General features: G+C 46.0%; 1 protein-coding gene across 1 annotated transcript in view; it reads right to left on the reverse strand.

Moving 5' to 3' along the window:
• The window catches only part of HIPK2 (homeodomain interacting protein kinase 2), a 187,502-nt gene extending 165,891 nt beyond the window's left edge, over positions 1 to 21,611 (reverse strand). The window contains exon 1 of the mRNA XM_081244933.1: positions 21,221 to 21,611. Coding sequence (XP_081101059.1) covers positions 21,221 to 21,239 — 19 coding nt within the window. The 5' untranslated portion in view covers positions 21,240 to 21,611. The remainder of the gene's footprint in view (positions 1 to 21,220) is intronic.
• Positions 21,612 to 22,965: the final 1,354 nt, after the last annotated feature.

A 22,965-nucleotide genomic window follows, 5' to 3' on the forward strand; every position in this document is an offset into this window, starting at 1 on the left:
TCCCTGGTGGCACAGTGGTTGAGAGTCCGCCTGCCGATGCAGGGGGCACGGGTTTGTGCCCCGAAGCAGCTGGGCCCGTGAGCCATGGCCGCTGAGCCTGCGCGTCCGGAGCCTGTGCTCCACAACGGGAGAGGCCACAACAGTGGGAGGCCTGCGTACCGCAAAAAAAATTAAAAAATCTGAAAGAGAAATTAAAGAAACACTACCATTTACTATTGCAACAAAAAGAATAAAATACCTTGGAATAAACCTACCTAGGGAGACAAAAGACCTGTATGCAGAAAACTATAAGACACTGATGAAAGAAATTAAAGATGATACAAACAGATGGAGAGATATACCATGTTCTTGGATTGGAAGAATCAATATTGTGAAAATGACTATACTACCCAAAGCAATCTACAGATTCATTGCAATCCCTATCAAAGTACCAATGGCATCTTTTCATGGAACTAGAACAAAAAATCTTGAAATCTGTATGGAGACACAAAAGACCCCAAGTAGCCAAAGCAGTCTTGAGGGAAAAAAAACGGAGCTGGAGGAACCAGACTCCCTGACTTCGGACTATACTACAAAGCTACAGTAATCAAGACAATATGGTACTGGCACAAAAACAGAAACATAGATCAATGGAACAAGATAGAAAGACCAGAGATAAACCCACGCACCTATGGTCAACTAATCTATGACAAAGAGACAAGGATATAAAATGGATAAAAGACAGTCTCTTCAATAAGTGGTGCTGGGAAAACTGGACAGGTACATACACAAAAATAAACTCAAAATGGATTCGAGACCTAAATGTAAGACCAGACACTATAAAACTCTTAGAGGAAAACATAGGAAGAACACTCTTTGACATAAATCACAGCAAGATCTTTTTTGATCCACCTCCTAGAGTAATGGAAATAAAAACAAAAATAAACAAATGGGACCTAATGAAACTTCAAAGCTTTTGCACAGCAAAGGAAACCATAAACAAGACAAAAAGACAACCCTCAGAGTGGGAGAAAGTATCTGCAATCGGATCAACAGACAAAGGATTAATCTCCAAAATATATAAACAACTCTTGCAGCTTAATATTAAAAAAACAAACAACCCAATCCAAAAATGGGCAGAAGACCTAAACAGACATTTCTCCAAAGACATACAGATGGCCAAGAAGCACATGAAAAGCTACTCAACATCACTAATTATTAGAGAAATGCAAATCAAAACTACAATGAGGTATCACCTCACACCAGTTAGAATGGGCATCATCAGAAAATCTACAAACAACAAATGCTGGAGAGGGTGTGGAGAAAAGGGAACACTCTTGCACTGTTGGTGGGAATGTAAACTGATACAGCCACTATGGAGAACAGTAAGGAGGTTCCTTAGAAAACTAAAAATAGAATTACCATATGATCCAGCAATCCCACTACTGGGCATATACCCAGAGAAAAACATAATTCAAAAAGACACATGCACCACAATGTTCATTGCAGCACTGTTTACAATAGCCAGGTCATGGAAGCAACCTAAATGCCCACTGACAGATGAATGGATAAAGAAGATGTGGAATATATATATACAATGGAATATTACTCAACCATAAAAAGGAACGAAATTGGGTAATTTGTTGAGACGTGGATGGATCTAGAGACTATCATACAGAGTGAAGTAAGTCAGAAAGAGAAAAACAAATATCATATACTAACGCATATATGTGGAACCTAGAAAAATGGTACAGATGAACTGGTTTGCAGGGCAGAAATTGAGACACAAATGTAGAGAACAAACGTATGGACACCACGGGGGGGAAGCAGTGGGGGGCTGGGGGTGGGGGTGTGATGAATTGGGCGATTGGGATTGACATGTATACACTGATGTGTATAAAACTGATGCCTAGTAAGAATCTGCTGTATAAAAAAATAAAATAAAATTCAAAAATTCAAGATAAATAAATAAATACACACATACAAAAAACATATATGACCAACTGGGAAAAAATATTTGCAACTTATATCACAAAAAATATATAAAGAGCCCTTAGAAATAAAGAAGAAAAAGACCAACATAGTAGGAAAACGTATAAAGTTCAAAACACAGTTTGCATAAAATAAATATCAAATGACATTTAAACAAATGAAAAGATGCTCAACCTCACTTATAATAAAAGAAATATAAATGAAAACTACATTGAAATACCATTTCTCACCTACCAGCAAAAATACAAAAGTTTCCCAACAGATTCTATGGGCTCTGCTCTAGGGAAACAGGCACATTCGTAGAATGCTTGTTCTAGTGAAACATGGTACAAATCCTAACTGGAGGAATTTGTCAATACCTTTTAAAAGTTACAGATGTATTTACCCTTTGACCATACAATACCACTTACAGGATTCTATCCTACAGATGCACCTGCATGAGTATGAAATGACAAGTTTATAAGGTGACATGCTACAGATGGTTTGTAAATAGCAGAGGATTGGATACAATCCAAGATTATGTTAATGTTCCATAAACCTGGTATGTCAACAAAATAGGTACTCTGTGGCTGTAAAAAAGCCTGAGGATAATCTCTATGTACTACTATAGAGAGAGCTCCAGAATACATTGTTAAGAGGAAAAAGTTAAGATGTAGAACAATATATATTGTATGTTACCTTTTGTATAAATGAGTAAGAGTGTACACACACACACACACACACAATTTGAATATGCAAAATGAAAGACTCAAAGAGGGTCAAGACACTAATAAAAATGGCTACCTATGAGGGAACAAAGTAAAGACTTCATTGTGTATATCTTTCTATATGGTTTAAATTTATAAATTTAAAAAAATTAATTAATTAATTTCTTTTTGGCTGCGTTCGGTCTTCATTGCTGCACGTGGGCTTTCTCTAGTTGTGGCCATGGGCTTTCTCTAGCTGCGGCCGTGGGCTTTCTCTAGCTGCGGCCGTGGGCTTTCTCTAGTTGCGGTGAGCGGGGGTTACTCTTCGTTGCGGTGTGCAGGCTTCTCATTGTGGTGGCTTCTCTTGTTGCAGAGCATGGGCTCTAGGCACACGGGCTTCAGTAGTTGTGACACACGGGCTCACTAGTTGTAGCTCGTGGACTCTAGAGAGCAGGTTCAGTAGTTGTGGCGCATGAGCTTAGTTGCTCCATGGCATGTGGGATCTTCCTGGACCAGGGCTCAAACCCATGTCCCCTGCATTGGCAGGTGGATTCTTAACGACTGCGCCACCAGGTAAGTCCCTGTATGGTTTAAGGTTAATTATTTTAACTTTCAAACAAAAAAGAAATGTAGAAAGAATAACTTAACAAATTCCCATATACCTGTCATCTACGTTTAACATTGGTGTAGTTTTGACGTTGCGGTCATATAAACGCATCACCTCTCTCAAAAAAAGCTAAATTAAAAAATTTCTTAAACTGAAAAGAAGCTGAAAGATATGAACCTAACCATACGTCAAACTGGTGACACAGTCACACTGAAGAAGAATTTATTTTTAGAGATTTTAGAACGCAGCTTTTAATTATACAGTTGACCCTTGAACAACACAGGTTTGACCTATGTGAGTTTTTTCAGTAAAAATACTGGAATTTTTTTTTTTAAGATTTGCAATAATTTGAAAAAACCTGCAGATGAACTGTGTAGCCCTAGAAATATCCACAAAAAAAAATCAAGAAAAAGTTAGGTACGTCATGAATGCATAAGATATATGCAGATATACATGTAACATACAAAATGTGTGTTAGTCAACGTTTATATTGTTGGTAAGGCTTCCAGTCAACAGCAGGCTATTAGTAGTTAAGCTCTGGGGAAGTCAAAAGCTGTATGTGAATTTGTGACTGTGCAGGGGGTGTAGGCTGGTACCCCTAACCCCTGCACTGTTCAAGGGTCAACTGTATATCCTTAGTTGCATGCATGCTAAAGAGAAGACAAAATTACAAAGATGTGTTAAAGTTTCTTTTGTAGTTTCAGCATTTGTAATAATATAAATTTTGGTGTTTTGAAACTTTATTCTTATATTTATAGGTTATAGAAGAAATAAAGATTTTTTTATAGAAAAGAAAGGCGTTATGATGATAAAATTGAGGGAAGTAAGCGAATGCACAGGGTAATTAAAACTAAACGTGTCTGAACTCTTCGTTTTTAACAACATGTACTTTCTAGGTCTGTCCACTGAAACTCTCTAGAAAAAAGTCACCTCTGTAGTAATAACCACCTCTAATGCCCAGATCGTGGTCCCTAACACCATTGTCCAATACCACTACAAAGTCCAAGATGAGCCTGGGGCCTCTGTACCATTTAGCAAGAAAGCTTTTCACGATTGTGAGGTCCTGTCAAGAGGTCACAGGAGCTAGCTGAGGGGGCCTCACTGCCTAAAGTTGTAACAAAAAGATTAATGATCAAAACATACCAAATCAATAAAAATCCACGACTACTTAATGATAAAAAAGGCAGAAAAAAACTCATTTCTCACTATTTGAAATGGCTACTATGCAACTCCTTAATTTGAAAATTAATCATTAAAGGGTGAGTATTAGCAAAGATCCTGCTTTTCCAGTGAGAACTATTATTTCGGGGTAACCAGTTGGCCCCAGTTGAAGAGGAAAAGCTCGACTTTATATAAGAACTAGGAAAGAATTAGGAAAACATCATTTTACAAAACCTAATGAAATGTATGAGTTCAGTTAAGAATTATCATTTGGTGCTAAAACCATTCGGTAAATGGTCTGTATGCCAAAGTTATACCTCACAGATCACTTTTTGGTCTCAAGGGGGAAAATGGAACTGGACAGGGAAGGGTTCAGGCTTCCATAACCCTCATCCAGGGGTCAATCTGAGCTTCACTAACAGTGGGTCCCTGGAAGCTGAAGCAAGCACCCAGAATCAACTCTAGGGTATTCTAGCCCCAAATGATGAACCTGAATTCATTGAGCCCCTAAGACACAGGAAATAAAGGAGATGAAGAATCAAGCTCGGCACCACCCTAAGGAAGCAGCCCCACACATCTAGAATCATGATCTTCCTAAAATATGCTAAGTGGTCTGTCCACTGAGAGCACACAGGATTCTTGGGATGTTCTTCAATTTGCAGCTTTGTTACTTGGATGATTCTCTGACAAATCAAAGATTTTCTTCCTCAGATGATGGCGACGCTGTAGGAAAAAACTAATACCAGTTAAGGTCTCAGAGGGATGAGGTGACGGTTTAAGATAGGAAACGAAAGTCAGTTTTTAAAAGGGGTACCTAAATGGCTCCTCAAGCACGCTTCACCTGCACTTCCCTGCGTGAAAAACGTTACCAGCAAAGTTCGAAAAACTCTTTAGGAGAAAAGGGAGACCAGCAGGACTGAACACAGCACTCAAGTCCCAGGGAGAAAGCCCTGGACTAGGTGTACCTGGTGGAGAATCACCCTCTGACAATAAAGACACATTCACACCCATTTAGAAACTCACTTATCAGGATTTCTTTTCTCTTTAATCATCACTCTCAAACTGAGAAGATACACTAGAGGCTCTAAAAGGGTGACTTTTGCAGGTTTCTATATTGCAGCATCATCCAAAGATCTGCACGAACAAAAGTGTGCTGTACAACCATGTGCTGAGTTAACAAGTCTTGGAAAGTGTCTACAATGCATGTGAAGGTGACACGAGCAGAGAAGACAGAAATGACAGACTCGGCCCATCTTCCCGAAGCCTGCAGTCCAATGGGGCAGGCAGGTGGAAAACAAATACACCCGAACACACAGACACCTGAACACTCTAAGTGTCACGAGAGAAAAGAGCGGCGTGCCCTGCGATCAGAACAGGGGCATCTAATTTACAGGAGGAAGTGACATTTCAGTTGTGACTGCAGAGTGAGCAGGTGCTGGCCAGGCAGAGGGCAGACGAGCATTCCAAGCAGGGAGACTGTGTGCAAAGGTGCTGAAGCAGGAAGCAGCAAGGGACAGTCACGAAGGGGACAAAGGGGAAGACTGACCTAAAGTGAGATTGCAGAAATCAGCAGGGGCCGTGCTGTCGCTGTGTTACTCAGGATTTGGGATTTTACTAGAAGTGTGATGGGAAGCGGTTGGCCATCTGAAGTAGGAGAGTGATCAGATCTGTTACACTTAAAATCCACATGGAAATCGGCTGGAGGCTCAAGAATGGATGGGGGGTGGGGTGGGGACAGCTCAGGCAGGTAGTGCAGACGATATACAGAGGTGGGTTAGACTAGGCTGCAAGGGTCCAAACTACAGCCTGAAGGCCGAATTCAGCCCAAAGCCTGTTTGTGTAAGTAAAGCTTTACTGGAACACAGCCCCACATACTCATTCACGTCTGGTCTACAGCTGCCTTCACTACCACAGCAGAACTGAGTAGCTGTGACAGAGACCATTTGGCCTGCAAAGCCTAAAATATCTACTATGTGGCCCTTTACAGAACGCCTGCTGACCGATGGACTAGCGGATGGCAGTGGAGAGAGAAACAGGTTCACCATACAAGGCAGATTGTATTTATCTGTGGATTCCGTATCTGCGAATTCACCACCTTGCTAAAATTTATTTGTAACTTCAAAACCAATCCTCAGCAGGTGCTTTCACAGTCATCCCTGGGCACGCGCACGCTGCCAGGAAAAACCTGGGCTGCACGATGCTTGATGCCTGTGTTCCCAGTTGAGGTCAAAAGAGGTCAGGCTCTGCCTTCTTGCTTCAGCTCTTATACTATAAGCAAGCCTACTTTCCGTGGTCTATTTAGTACCACATTTTTCACATTTTTTGGTACTTTTTTGCTGGGGATTTTTAAATGACCCCCAAGCATAGTGATGAAGGGCTGTCTAGTGTTCCTAAGTGCAAGGAAGCTGTGACGTGTCTCATAGAAAAATGCATGTTAGGTAAGCTTCATTCGGGCATGAGTTACAGTGCTGTGGGCTGTGATTCAATGCTAATCAATCAACGATATATATTAAATAAGGTGTCTTTAAACAAAAACACACATAAAACAAGGTTATGTACTGATCAGTTGATGAAAATATGAGCAGAGGCTTGCAGGAAGCTAATCCTAGGAGTGGTGGTCCATCATCCCCTAATCCAGCCTCTGCGGTGACTTTATAGAACATAACTATAGCGAAAAACAAGAATGGCTATATTTGGGAAGCAAAAATCAATAAAATTCGGTGATGGATTAAATATGAAGTGAAACGAAGTCGAGGATGACACTCAGGTTTCTGATGTGAACGACTGGGTGGAAGGAGATGCCATTTATGGAAATAAAGGTTTCTGGGAGAAGCACATATTTCAGGTGGTTGACCAAGATTTTTTTTATTTGTACGTGTTAAGTTTGAGATGCTTGTGAGACATCCAAATAGAGATGTCGTGTAGATTGTTGGCTTTATGACTTTGGAGCTCAGAAAAGAAGTCTAGGTAAAGGCACAGCTTTGGGAGTCACTGACATACAGAGACGATGGTGTTTGAAAGCCCTTGGGAGTGGTATGTGCCCCCCACCTGACCCCCGAGCAGGAGGAACTGTGTGCCTTCCTGAATCAACAGCAGGTGAATTTAAATCTTACCTAGGTGGTTTGATTTGTTTAATATAAAAACACTTAGGGAAGGAAACTAATCCAGTGGTCTATGACTAGAACTAGATAAATGTTCACACCCCTTGACCTAGTAATGCTTCTTTGAAGAACCGATCCTAAAATTCAGACAGCCCTTAATGGTACACTGAATGACACTGAGAAATGATTCATGGTAGAAAAACCAGAAACAACCTTACATTTGGGGAATGCTACACTAATAAAACTACCGATATTCTCCTCTGCGATTTCTTCAACAGATTCTAAGCTTAGAAATTTCAACCCCTCCAGAGGTTTAATAAATATCCCCTTCTGTTTCCTTCAAGCTTTCTTAAAAAACGGATTTTTTTAATCCATTGATAAATTTACCTTTATCCATTAAAATGCAGGCTGCTTCAGGGCAGGGGTGTACATCTGTTTTGTTCGTTGCCGCACCTCTGGCACCTATAACAGTCTCTGGCATACTTAATGTGCTCAGCAGACTTTTGTTGAATTTAACATTTTAATCACATAGAATTTATCTTGGTATAATGTTGTGAGGTGATAATACCCGTTGCGATTTTTCAAACTGCTATCACGTGGTCCCACTCCCATTTGTTAAATCAGGTTTCCTTGCCCCACCGCTTCGTGGAACCTCCTTCATCATCTATTAAATGCTCACAGACGACAGGATCTTAAATCTGGCACACCTACTCTGCCCACTGATGGGTCTGTCAAGTTTCGTGCTGAATCTGAACCTGTATGGTTTGGTTTAACACATGGCAAAGCTGGCCCTTCCGCTGCTCTTACCTTTCAGACCTGACTGTTCTACGCCGGCCACCTTATCTTTCAAGAAGACCAACAGAAATCAGCTTCTCAAATTTTAAAACACTTGTTCAGATTCTGATTGAAACAAAGAACATTTTACATTGGGAGCGGAACCAGCGGATTTACCAGTTTCGCTCTCTTATCAAGGAAGGGATTGGGAAGACTTTCCGCTTTGCAGCTAGAGCCTGGTGGGCAGGGGTGGGAGCTCTGGATCCAGGCTGCCGGGGGGCAACCTCAGCTCAGCTGCCTGTGAGCGGCCGAACCCTCCAGGGCCTCCGCAGCGTAACACAGCTGGGCAGAATCTACCCTGCAGCATTACTACAGCATTCAATGAATTCATATAACTGAAACCTTAGACCAGAACTGGCAATACCAAGGGCTTGATAAGTATGAGCTGTTACCACCTTTTCATAACTTTTTTTCTTAGAGGTCCCAGGCAGATTATTCTCAGATATCTGGTTTAGCTGCTCAAATGGGTTCACGGCGTGGCTGCCCCTTACTATATACCCTCCTACACGCCGGCTCCCGGACTAAGTGATTTACACTCACCATCTCGTTTGTCCCTAATGGATGGAGAAGAGGCGGATGGGACAGCGGAGCGGGGGTGAGCGTGGGGTGGGAGGATGTGTGTCTGGCAACATCAACGCTCCAGCACCGCCAGCCCCCCGCCGTGGCTGCGCTGCTCCAGGAAGGATCCCGGATCCTTCCTACTCGAGTTAATTGTGGCTCTCCCGTGCCGCATGTTGCACCGACCACTCCAACTGCCCCGTGAGGAGCTGGAGGGCCGGCCAGTCGGCCGGCCGGTCAAGACAAAAGCATGCTCCGGCGTCAGGAGGGCTCAGGGCCTGGCTCAGGAGACTTTGGACAGGTCCTTTAATATCTCTAAGCCTCGATTTCCTCTTCCGTAAATGGAGACAATCACAGAGCTCTTTATGTCGATTAATAATAATAGATTATTACCGTGAAAATGATATCTGCCCATTCTACTCTGAGGCCCCAGGCCAAACTGGATGAACTACAGACTGGCTGGCTCTGGAGAGAGAACAAGAGAAAGTAGCCCCTGCATGGACGGGCCCTGGAGGAGATGGGGCCTCAGCTCTCCCAGAGCTGAGGCAGAAAGGCTGGAGGCTCGAGGCCGTCTCAGCCACCAGCAATTAATACCCTGGCCAGGTCTCCGACTCCCACATGCCCAAGGAAAGTTTTCATCAAAGCAACTACATCTGATTTTAAATATACACTGATTTCTCATTCTGAATGCAGTCCTCTAAAATGGGGGCTCTCAATTAGAAATGCAAATTCTCCAGCCCCACCCCAGACCTACTGAGAGAGAAACTCTGAGCGTGGCGCCCAGCGATTTGTTTTAAGAAGCCCTCCTGGTGACTGACGGTTTCCAAAGCTGGAGAAGCGCTTCTCCAAAACAGCCCCCTGCACAAATACTCCCCAAAGTGAGCCCCAGTGTACCTGCACTTGGACCCTGACGACCGACGAGTATGACAAGGCAGAGACACAGCCAAGATACACAGAGTCAAACGATGAGCAGGTAGGTAAGAAGCCGGGGTCGCTGTGGGTAGGTGAGTGGGGAATAGTAAGCAGGTGGAAGCAGGGAGGTGAGATGACGTCAAGGGAGGACAGAAGTGGGAGAGGCAGCGAACGTCAAGGGCTGAAACAGACAAAACGGAAGAGCTGCTGGACTGACCAGGCTCTCTGTCACGTTTCACTGTGGGAACAGCATACTGGTTCCCGGGCTTTCCTTAGGCAGCAACGGGAAATGGGCACTTGCATCAACCATGCTTTATGGAGCAACTGTAGCACAACATCAAGGCTGAGGAGGGACAGAAAGGAGCAGAACATCCAGTGAAGCAATCACCAGCCATGACTTGTGTCAACAGGAAACATTTTGAGGTGCCTTTGTTGCCCAAGTTTGTATAGCAAGAAGTCCCCTTATTAGCACTGCCCTGAGAACAGGGCAACAGGGTCTCCAGCCCTGAGCCCCATACTTTCAAGACCCCAGCCACACCCCTCCCCAAGGGGAGAGGTGTCCCCAGGGTCACCAGCTGGGCCCCTGTCCTCTTCCAGACCATGTTCCAGATCCCTGGGACCCTGGTAATCCCCGTCCAAAAGGCCTCGCACCCACTTGTAGGCCGGCCTTCCCCTGGCAGGGCCTGTGGGGTGCACACAGGGGCCGAGCAGGTGGCCAGGAGGCACCCCTAGGTCCGCGGGGAGGTGGAGGTGGTCGTAGGTTGGACATACAAACCAGGAATCAGTGGGCTGCAGGTTGCCCTGCACCGTCACCCTGGGATTCAGCAATGTCAAGTCAAGCCATCCCTTCGTGTGAAAGTCTGTGTGTTCAAATACTATGAAGGCTTACTCACTGGGATGGAAGAGCTTCCAAGGAAGGTGGGAAGCGCAAGACGGAAGGGACCCCAACAGGATCCTCTGTGGGGTCAGAAAGGCATGCCTGACAACAGGGATGGGGTTCAAGTTTTGGTCACATCAAAGAGAAAGAATGACTCGAAGCTCTACCCTGGGAAATCAGCATTTTTTAAAAATTAATTAATTTTTATTTTTGGCTGTGCAGCGCAGCTTGTGGGATCTTAGTTTTCCAACCAGGGATCGAACCTGGTCCCTCTGCAGTGAAAGCGTGGAGTCTTAACCCCAGGACTGCCAGGGAAGTCCCAGCATTTTTTTTTTTTTAAAGCCACTTAATGACTGAAAAGTGCTCTGAGGTTCTGTGAAACTCATCACACTTGTATCGATTTCTCTTCTGTGTTTTTTTTGTTGTTGTTGTTAATAAGTAGTTCGTGGTGACAAGCTGCGAACTTTCTCAGGGAAACATAAGGAACAACTTCCTAACAGAAGACTCTTTAAAAACCAGAGCTGAGGGCTTCCCTGGTGGCGCAGTGGTTGGGGGTCCGCCTGCCGATGCGGGGGACACGGGTTCGTGCCCCGGTCCGGGAAGATCCCACATGCCGCGGAGCGGCTGGGCCCGTGAGCCATGGCCGCTGAGACTGCGCGTCCGGAGCCTGTGCTCCACAATGGGAGAGGCCACAACAGGGAGAGGTCACAACAGTGAGAGGCCCGCGTATCGCAAAAAACAAACAAACAAACAAACAAACAAAAAACCAGAGCTGAGGGCATGTGGCCTTACTTTGCTCGGGACAGTGGGAAACAGCCCCCCAGGGATGGGCTCGGGGAGGGACCGTGGGCGGCAGGGCACCCAGGAGGACCAGGCCCAGGACCTCCCCCAGGTCTGGGAGAAGGTTCGCGGCTGTGACAGCCTCGGGGGAAGCACACCATGGAGCTCCCACTGGCAGTGCGGCCCAGTGAAGCCCCACTCAGTGGGCACTGTCCTGGAGTTTCTGCGCCCACGGCCGGAGTGACTCTCAAGGCAATGTTGAGGCAGCCTCTTCAGTGCTCTGGGCCTCAGTTTCCTCAAGTGTCAAAGGTTGATACGAGTGTGTGAAGACTGACCCAGTAAGATCCTGAGATACTGTGATCCCAGGGCAGAACGTAAGAGAGCCTACCAAAAGAAGAGAGTCTTGAGAAAAACAGAATCGGTCGTCCTTCGGTGTCTGAGGAGTGCTGGTTCCAGGACCGCTGTGGATACCAAACGCCTAGTATGCTCAAGTCCTTTACATAAGACGGTGCAGTATTTGCACATAACCTACACGCATCTGCTTGTTTACTGTAAATCATCTCTAGATTACTTGTAATATCTAATACAATGTAAATGCTACGTAGATAGTTGACGGGTGCACGGCAAATTCAAGCTTTGCTTTTTGGAACTTTCTGGATTTTTCCCCCAAATATGTTCAATCTATGGTTGGTTGACTCCATGGATGTGCAGGCTGTGGATATAGTGGGCAGACTCTAAGTATCATGGTACTGCTAACACCAGCAAGCTTCCCTGGTCCTAGATCACGGCCGTGAGGGGTGGGGGGGAACTGGAAAGGAGCAAATATTTACTGAATGCCCGGATCAGGCACGTGGCCAGGTGCTCCGCCACGCCGTCTCGTGTGACCTCAGCAACAGCCCACCTCCATCACCGCGGCGGGCTCGCCTCCCCCTCCCACCCCCGCACCACGCGGCTCACCCTCTGCTGCTTCATCCCCGCTATGACATCCAGGCCAGGAAAAAAATGACCTTGTTCAAGTGTCGTTTTGATTATATTGGTTCCCTTTTCCACACCACAAAATGTCTCTCGAATTAGAACCCGTTTTAAGCCTTTCAACAACGGATCCCAAACGCTGACCGTTCTCGGCTGCTGGACTGTTTTGTGCTTACCCCTCCGGCCAAGCAAAAATGACCTTGCAAATGAATTCCATTATGCACTCTGCTTGTTCACCTGGTTACACCAGCACAAGAGCTTTGACTGTTTCTGTTGTCGCTCTGGATAGGAAAACCTCACTTATCCAACGTCTTTGGAAATAGGCCGATCCACAGAATTGATCTATATAAATTAATTTTCCCTCTTCCAGTAACTTAACCCTTTAAGAGGCCTTAAATCCTTTCGGGGGAGTAAGTCATGGTCTAATTAAACGAAAGAGTTTCTTTATTTTAACCCTTTTCTTATGGAAACATTTCTGTAATACGTTAGAGAAACTCCCCGTCTCAGTTAACAGAACATAATGAATATTGATTAATCTTTTCCTGATGGTGCAGGTCGTCCTTAATGAATAACAGTGATCACACTGTGCTTCACAGGCAGGAACTTCAAATGCACCTGCCTCAGGGGCATGTGCCCCCCCCATCCCCGCCCCCATTATGAGTTCCCCTGAAATTCACCTTCCTGCAGAAGCTCCTGCTATCAGCCTGGATGCTGGTGGAGTAGGTGCAGTGACACAGAACTCGGGAGGGTGTAACTTGCTGCCTTTCTGCACAATTTTAAGAACTTACATGCTGCTTTTTGTCAGAGCTCTGTAAATTCTTCATTAGGGGAAAAAAGATCAAACTTCCATAACAAGCAATGAACCAGAGTTTTCCAAATTGCCTTACCATGTGACTTTTAAAAGGATTCCAGACACACATATCATTAAACTTTGCTTCCTTAATGCTATGAAACTAGAAGTTCTATACAGAACTGGCACGATGGATCACTTTTCTTACGATGAGCCCTTGGAAAATCATTTTATATTGTGAATAACCATTCCATAGGTTGAATCAAAAGGGTAATATTGATCTAGAGGAAAATGGTAAAAATATAGGGGGAAAAAAACCTTATTTCATCAGAATGCAATCTGTCACTCTGTGAATCCAAAGTGTCATAACCCAATGTTACGGCAGGTTCTACAGTGACCTTTCACTGAGGATGGACGGCACAACCTGGGGGGAAATGCCCTTGTCCACTCATAGATTAAACTGTATTCCTTCTGTGACAATGAAGGTTTTATAAAGTCTACAGCATTAGCACATGCAAGGGTCAATCAATCTGAATTCTCCTTAAACACGGTGGCATTTAATTAATCAGAACCTACTAGAGCAAAATAAGTTGGGCAAGAATTGCTAAAACAGGCCACTTTCAAGAACACTACAAATCTCTTAAATGCCGTGTTTAGAAATAAGTGGCTGTAAAACCACAAAATTATTTTGCAGTTTTACAGGTTTGCTGCTAAGGAAACCATAAACAAGACGAAAAGAGAACCCTCAGAATGGGAGAAAATATTTGCAAATGAAGCAACTGACAAAGGATTAATCTCCAAAATTTACAAGCAGCTCATGCAGCTCAATAACAAAAAAACAAACAACCCAATCCAAAAATGGGCAGAAGACCTAAATACACATTTCTCCAGAGAAGATATACAGATTGCCAACAAACACATGAAAGGATGCTCAACATCTTTACTCATTAGAGAAATGCAAATCAAAACTACAATGAGGTATCATCTTACACGGGTCAGAATGGCCATCATCAAAAAAGCTACAAACAAATGCTGGAGAGGGTGTGGAGAAAAGGGAACACTCTTGCACTGTTGGTGGGAATGTAAATTGATACAGCCAGTATGGAGAACAGTATGGAGGTTCCTTAAAAAACTAAAAATAGAACTACCATACGACCCAGCAATCCCACTACTGGGCATATACCCTGAGAAAACCATAATTCAAAAAGAGTCGTGTACCACAATGTTCATTGCAGCTCTATTTACAATAGCCAGGATGTGGAAGCAACCTAAGTGTCCATCGACAGATGAATGGATAAAGAAGGTGTGACACATATATACAATGGAATATTACTCAGCCATAAAAAGAAACGAAGTTGAACTATTTGTAGTGAGTTGGATGGACATAGAGTCTGTCATACAGAGTGAAGTAAGTCAGAAAGAGAAAAACAAATACCATATGCTAACACATATATATGGAATCTAAAAAAAAAATGGTCATGAAGAACCTAGGGGCAAGACGGGAATAAAGACACAGACCTACTAGAGAATGGACTTGAGGATACGGGGAGGGGGAAGGGTAAGCTGGGACGAAGTGAGAGAGTGGCATGGACATATATACACTACCAAATGTAAAATAGATAGCTAGTGGGAAGCAGCCGCATAGCACAGGGAGATCAGCTCGGTGCTTTGTGTCCACCTAGAGGGGTGGGATAGGGAGGGTGGGAGGGAGACGCAAGAGGGAAGAGATATGGGGATATATGTATATGTATAACTGATTCACTTTGTTATAAAGGAGAAACTAACACACCACTGTAAAGCAATTATACTCCAATAAAAATGTTTAAAAAAAAGGTTGCTGCTTTTTTTTTTATAGGCAACTATTTCACTAGCTTACTTTCTAATGGCAAAGTTACCCATCAGAAAATCACAAGTTGAATGGCTTTGCCCATCATATCTTTTGCCTTTTCCATTGGCTCTAGACCAAAGACAGAGGAATACGGGCTGCAAGTCTGACTTGTAGCCACTCTCACGAACACCTCACTTACTTGTAGAGAACCTGGAAAAACAGGTATGGCTTTCGTTGACTCAGAACCTCTAAAGAATTTGATGAACTGTCCTTTCAAAACCTGGATGAATTACACCGAATATTACACCGAATCGTCAAGATTCTTCTGTGCACTCTCTCCTCTTCTTTTGAGAGTAGTTCAACTTTTTTTTTTTATGACTTATGTCAGCTGCATTCTGTTTGTCAGACTAAATTCTCCCAAGGTCCTTTCCTGCTCTGGGCTCCACGCTCCCAACAGGTGGAGCTAGGTTTTCTTTTTCTACAACTTCCTTCCCTGAGGGATCTGCTGAGTGACCACCCGATCTATATCCCCACCAATAAGTACCACAAAACTACCTGGAATTAAAGATCTCAGCCAGGCAGCAAAGCCAGGAATTAATTCTCCGACAGCCACGTAAGATGAATGGGTCCATTGGCAACGGAGCTGGTAATGCCAAATGCCAAAAACAGAAAGTCTCTGAGCAGCATGAGTGTAATATGTTTACAAAGATATAAGATGTAAGTAATGAAAGAGGAAGATGGACTCTTCTGCAAATGAGAGATGGTAATTTCCAGGGATATTTCTAAGGAAATTTGTAATAGCTATTTTCTACATTCAGAAATACTTTTTTGATTCCAAATAAAGAAAATATTTCAAGAGAAAATAGAGAAGTGGGGTCTTCCCTTTATAACTCAAGAAACATGAGCACCTAAGAATTAAGAACCGATGCAAGGGTGCGTGCACGCACACACACACATTAAAGGCATTCCATCTTGAGTCAGACCACGGTCCGGTGAGCTCATGTTTAGTTTTGACTTTCACTTCCCATGCACCCTGAACTCGAGGACAGGGACCCTGCATAAACGTTTGTGAAATGGATGTTTTAAAGACGTGCCCTGCCTGTAAAGTGGGCGTGACGGTGCCTATTTTGTGGCTGTTAGGAGGACAACCGAGTCAATGTGGGTAGAGCGTGTGCCACAAACTAAGTGGGGTCTAAGTTGCAATTACTGCCATTAACTTCAGGCATCTTGGTTTCTTTTAGAGGAAAAAAAAGACCTTTCTATATTCCAGGTTTTCCATTTTCTTTCTCTACCTCCAATCCCTCCCCCACCCCCAATAGGGTATTGCCATACAAAATGGAACTATTATGAGTTTGGGCCTTTCAAGTTCACACTCCATCAGAGGTTATATGACATCTGCTGGCATTATTCTGAACCTCGCCTTTGATAACAACCCGAAGAGCTTGAATTGTCATCGTAAGACCACCAGAAAGCACTGGCAAATGACACGTTCAGAGAACAATAAAAAATGTTCATGTATCATACCCTCCTGATTGTCACTACTTTGTTCCATATACACCTCAAAGGCGGTTCCTTTAAGATTGGTCTCTACGGGAGGAAGGAAGAGAGAAATAAAGAAACATAAAAAATAAAACACAGGGACTTCCCTGGTGGCGCAGTGGTTAAGAATCCGCCTGCCAATGCAGGGGACACGGGTTCGAGCCCTGGTCTGGGAAGATCCCACATGCTGCGGAGCAACTAAGCCCGTGCGCCACAACTACTGAGCCTGTGCTCTAGAGCCTACGAGCCACAACTACTGAACCCACGGGCCACAACTACTGAATCCGTGTGCCACAACTATGAGCCTGAGCTCTAGAGCCTGCATGCCACAGCTACTGAAGCCGGAGCGCCTAGAGCCCGTGCTCCACAACAAGAGAAGCCACCACGATGAGAAGCCAGCGTGCAGCAACGAAGAGTAGCCCCCACTCACCTCAACTAGAGAAAGCCCGCGCGCAGCAACGAAGACCCAACGCAGCCAATAAATAAATAAAATAAAATAATAATAATGAATAAATTAAAATAAAATAAAATATGAAGAATATGAGCATCTGCAACTTGCATAAAGCACCCAATTTTCTTCTGTAGGAAAACTGTTTGGTGCACTGATCCAGAGCCTGGCTCATGGTGGGGCGGGTGCCTCCCCTCTGAGGAGCCCTTGGTAGGGAAGCCACCTCTGGGCGCTCCCTCTCCTGGCCTGCTGCCTGGGTTACGAATGCATCCTGATTAAGGGCAAAGACTATCTTTCATACTTTGGGATAGTTTCCCAGAGGCACAGCTGCAGCCCCTGAAACTCTGTTCTAACGGCTTGTTGCCTCATTTTTAAAGTGGAATAAAATGTGCCACTAGAGAAGCGAAATCCTCTACCTGAAACCAGCAGAAGCTCAGTGGGAATAAAGAATCTAGAAAAGTCACAGAGGGGGTCAAAAAAGGCTCTTTCTTCTGTGGCCATAGGGGGTTTATTGTTGCTGGTGCCCAAACTGGAAAAGGAATAGCAGGAGATCAATAACTGGAATGTTGCTATTATTGGTTTTCTAAACTATTTGTGGGTTATTCTTTCCCTGGAGTCATCATGCCTGTAAGCAGCTCAAAAGCTAGAGGGATTTAACATGCACTGAGAAAATGCCTACTACAGCCAGGCGCTTTACCTGTACTCCCTTCTAATGGAGCCCCGGCACAATCGAACAAGGCTTTAAAAAAAAAAGCTCAGAGAAGTTAAGTAACATGCCCCAAAGCCATATAGCTAGATTCAAACCCCAGGTTTCTCTGATTCAAGTATCGTACCACACTGTCCAGGATCAGGGATAAAATTAATGAGCCTTGATTCACTCCTCAAGTGTGTTAAGAATGAAAACAATATTTATACTTCCTCATTTTAAAAATATAAAACATAAACACAGGAAAAGATATTTTTGAACATGTGTCATCAAATTCTTTTAATGGAAGATGATTCAGAATCCACTTCTTGGTAGGTGTCTTCAGGCCCATCTGATGATAGACTTCAGCGCTACAGTTTTGGGAACTCTGACTGTATAAGCCAACACTAGTGGACATGGCACAGCCCAGGGACAGTGGAACACAATTAACGTGGGATTTAGGGTCCTCTAATTCAGAACCTATGGCACTATAGACCTTTGTGGTTGGCCTTTGCACACTACATATTGGAAAAAGCCTTGCTAAGCAAGTTGATGGAGTAAACATAATTGCAAGGCGAATGTTTAACCTTCTAAAGAAAATAAACCTTTTTAAAGAAGTTTACCTTGATCAGTACCAAGCCACTGAAAACAAATGTGCTATTTATAAACCTATCCTTAAAAGCAAGTCACAGAAGACTGATTATACTTTCCTACCCATTAATTTGTATTATCAAACATACCCTGTTTCCAACAGAGCATTTCTCTCTAAAAACCTGGCAGCTCAGAATGCTCCACTAATGCACTCGGGTCTTCACACCAAATCCCAGCTTGGGGCAACTGCATCCCATTTAAACAAATGAGTACACCCCTGAATTCCAGCTGAAATGCCTCACCTGTCATTATCCTTCTCCTGAGAACCCCATGTTCAACCTTTCAGTAGCTTAAAAACTATTAGAAATCACTCTTCTTGGAGAATTCCACAGGAAAAGCCCTGCTCCTCCAGGATACACGCAAGGAGTCCATGTGCTCTGATGGGGATACGGTAAAAATCAGGTTCGCTAAATCAAGCAGACGTCACCAAGGAGGGAAAAAGGAGGTCACTGGAGTCTTAGAGGTACTCATAGCAGGACGGGAATGTGGGTTCCGCAACACAATGCCTGATTATAGAGGTCACCTGTCTGTTTTAGAGCATGACCAACAGTCTCTTTCAAAAAAGACCCAGACCTAAGCTTGTGCAGAGTGAAGCTGGGACTGCTTGAGGAGGGGTGAGAAGACTAGGAGAAGAATTACAAAGGTATGCAGAAACTGTCTCAGAATCAAAGGGCACAAAGCACAGGAATAATTAAGAGAGCACACAGACAAGACTGAGGGAAACCCAGGGTGGACGGGGTGACCACGCAGGTCACCTGGGACACAGACGGCAGGCTTGCAAATTTTAAAAGTGAGCTCCTGAGATCTTTGAGATCGGTGATGATTCTTACACCACAACATCTTACACACCCACAGGTCTTTATCTGGTATCAAGCACTAGAAGAGCACTGTTGGAAGAACAGGAGTGCCAAGTCTTGGCCTCAGGGGTATGGCCTACATTCCATATGGATTTAGAACGCAAGGGACAGGAGGAGAACAGCACAGTTCCCAGGATGGCTTTCCACAAAGTTGACTAAATACATCCCAACCCATATACCCAGCCCCTTGTGAAAAGGGAAAGCAGCCCTTTACTATAGTTCTGAATTCAATGCCAAGTTCCTTCTCCAGTGCTCACCCGGAGTGTCCAGCAGAGGGAGTCTCAAAAGAGGTACTTAATAAAGAGAAAATTGTTTCATTTTAACACTCCACAGACAGTGGAAGCATTGACTGTAGCCCCCTCCCAGAGACACAGACAAACAATGAACGCCCGACTGGGTCCTCCTAGCGTGTTCACAGAGCCACCGGCTCGCTCTTTTCTGCGTGGTGGAGTGATCAGAAATTTCGTTTTGTTTTGTTGAATGGTTAAATGGACCTTGTGTTCTTCAGAATCAAAGAGGAAAGCCCCTGGAATAACATCTCTCTGTTGCCTTCTAAACAGGCCCCTTTGTTTCTAAGAGAGTCTGAAAAAAAATATTTACAGTCCATAGGTTATTTACAGCCTCGTTATCCAGGACCTGACTGGTAACTTTATTCCACCCAGAAACCTAATTCATTTGGAGCCCTGGAACTAATAACAGATTTTCTTTTCAGATAAGTTTTTTTTAAATCTGCCTTTATAACAGAGATAAAACTATTAATGCATTCCCTGTCTCACTCGCCAGGACAGCTCTCCGGATTTACAGAGGATTAAAATCTCCTCGCCCCTCCTCTCTGTTCCCCCACAAACCCTTGCCCCTCTCATTTGCTATTTCATCCACAGAATATCTGAACAAAACCGAAAGAAAGCCGGATGGATTGACGCTAAAAGTATGTAAAGGCTGCTACTTCAGTGATTGCACGAGAAAACATTTTCACGACGAAAATGACTGAAAAAAATCAGGCACCCTTTGCTTCAAAATTCCTCCTACTACAAGCACACAAAAAACACACCGAAGTGTAAAAACTTAGTTGATTTCAGTTTGATTTCTGCCTGGAAGCTGACAGAACTGACTGAAGAGAAACGAAAGAGAGAGGGAGTGCAGGGGAAAACGGAGCGCTCGTGCCTTCCGTTCCTTTCTTTCTTCCTAAAGACAGATCAGAAAAAGGACCCGACGCCAGGTGAAGGTGCACGACGCAGGTTTACCCAGACCGATCGAGACGAACAGACGTCTTGGCTGCCTCCCCGACTTGAAAACCTAAACTACATTTTTCCCTTACACACGCTAATGCGGGGAGATTTTAGCCTACTGCATTGTTCTGCCTGGGTCTGAAATGGACTTTTCCTCTCTACCCCCTCTCATCACCTAGCCCCGTACATTCCGACCCGACAGCCCCCCAAAATCAGAGACTCGCGAAGAATAAAGGAGCGTGGGGTGGGAGTGGAGGGAAATGGGAAGGGAGCTGCGAGGACAGAGAGTGGAAAGCACATCATCTTAAAGGTAATTTTCTTTGGGGGAGGGGGGAGGAGGAAAGCTACACCGTATCACCTTTATTTATTCCAAATAAATAAAGAGCACCGTCATGGGTCTGTCTTTTCCCCGGCGCCCCCTCCTAATTCCTTTTCTTCGGCCAGGAGCCCACCCTCGCACCCACCAACACCCCCCTCCCCGCGCCTCTTTCTCCACCCTGGAAATAAGATCTGTTCGATTCCGGATCCCGGCCGTTTGCTGGGCGAGGGTGGGGGCGGCGTAGAGGGGGCGGGCAGCCGGTTCGAGCCCCGGGGGTGGGGCGCGGAGGCCGGGCGCCCGGGGGCTGCGGGCCCGGGGGCTGCCCGGCAAGGGGCGGCGGGCAGAACAAAGCTGCGGGGGCCGCGGCAGCGAGGCGGCGCGGGGCGAGCGGGGTCGGCGGGCCGGCGCCGCTTACCTTCGTACACGGGGGCCATCGGGGCCGGGGTGTCCGCGATTCATGGCAACGGAGAAGGGAACGCGGCGCGCGAGCTCGGCCCCCCCAGCCTCAGTCGGAATCTGCCATCTTGAGCCTGTGTCTCCGCTCTCCGCGCAGCCGGGGCCGCCAGCGCCCGCATCACCGCCTCACTTGGCCGGCGCCGGGGGAGGGGGCCGGGCACCGCCGCCGCCGCCGCCGCCGCGGCCCGGGCCCTGCGCGGGGCTCCGGGGCGGACGGGCGGACGGGCGCAGCGGCCGAGGCCGAGGGCCGAGCGGCCGCGGCCCCCGAGCGGGTCCGCGGTGGGGCGGGAGCCGGGGCGGGCAGCGCGCGGCCAGTCCCCGGCCGGGGCTCAGCTCAGCATGGCTGTGTGTGGGGGCTTCGGCAAAAGTTGCACGGGAGGCGGAGGAGGGGCGGGAGGAGCCGGGGGAGGGGCGGGGGGCGGAGGCGGGAGCGGCGGCCGAGCGCGAGCGAGCGAGCGAGCGAGCGAGCCCGGAGAGCGGATTCCGCGCGCAATCGAGCGCCGATGGCACGGATGCGAGGCGGGGAAGGCCGAGCCGAGGGCAGGAGCGGGCGAGGCCAGGGAGGCTCGGCGAGGCCAGGGAGGCTCGGCGAGGCCAGGGAGGCTCGGCGAGGCCAGGGAGGCTCGGCGCGGCCAGGGAGGCTCGGCGCGGCCCGGTGTGCACACGCTTCAGCTCTGATTGGCAAAGGGGAGCCGGTCCGCAGGGGTAGCAGCCAGAACTTTGTGTGTGCGCGCGAGCTGGGCGGGAGGGAGAACAGACCAGAAGGGGAGCCCCGGCCGGCAGCGGCTCGCCCTTCTCGCACCTGGTTGGCGCTCCCTGAGATCGGTGTGCGATGAATGAATGGAGGAGTGGGCGCACGCCGTCCTCGGGGGGAGGATGAGTAAGCGGAGGAGCTTTTGAAATCCAAATGAGGTCAGATGCAGAAGCCATTCCGAGCACGCTTAAGAAATGCAGCCCCCGGGTGGTCGCTGGATTCCTGCGGGAATCAGGTTTCCGCCCGGTCCTCACGCCTATGGTGTCCTGAGGGCACCCCCCCCCCAACCCCCATAACCTGGACGGGTGGTTCCCTCTACCTGCCTCAACGCTCTCTCCGAACGGGGCTTCAACTAAACACGCTCCAGACTCTCCCCAGTCCGAAGCCTCGCCAGTTCACTGCTGCAGCTTCTTCTTGGATTCTGTGATGGGATGCCCTGCCATCGCCCCCAACTTAAGAAGACTGGAGCCTCCTCTTAGTCAGTGACACATAGATTGATCATAAAAGATATTCAGTGGATGGCAAGCAGCTTTTTAAAAACATGAAGTGTACTAGAATAGAAAAGATTAGACCCATTGCCCTTAGTAAGAGTACCTGTTTATTTCATAAACCTTTTGTTTCGGTTATATATACTGGACAACTGTGCAGGACCAGGATACAAGTTGTATTTCCTGCTGTGGGTCATAGGTCAAAAGTTTGAAATCTGTATCTGGGGCATATAAAATAATGAACAAACCCATTATTTTCCCACTACCTCTTATCCTTTCCAACCTCCATACCCTGTCACCCCCCCAAAAAAAAACCCAAAGACAAGCCCTTTCACACACTTACCTAGTTTTGTTAGTAGCACATCATTCCCCCTTTGTCTCAGGATGACCTTTGACTCTGCCGTCTTCCTTGCCCCTATATTCAGTGCTACACTTTACACTGCTTCTCTTAGCCTAATGTCA

The sequence above is a fragment of the Mesoplodon bidens genome (genome assembly GCF_964165515.1).
Source record: "Mesoplodon bidens genome assembly, chromosome: 9".
In the NCBI taxonomy this organism is placed as follows: Eukaryota; Metazoa; Chordata; class Mammalia; order Artiodactyla; family Ziphiidae; genus Mesoplodon; species Mesoplodon bidens.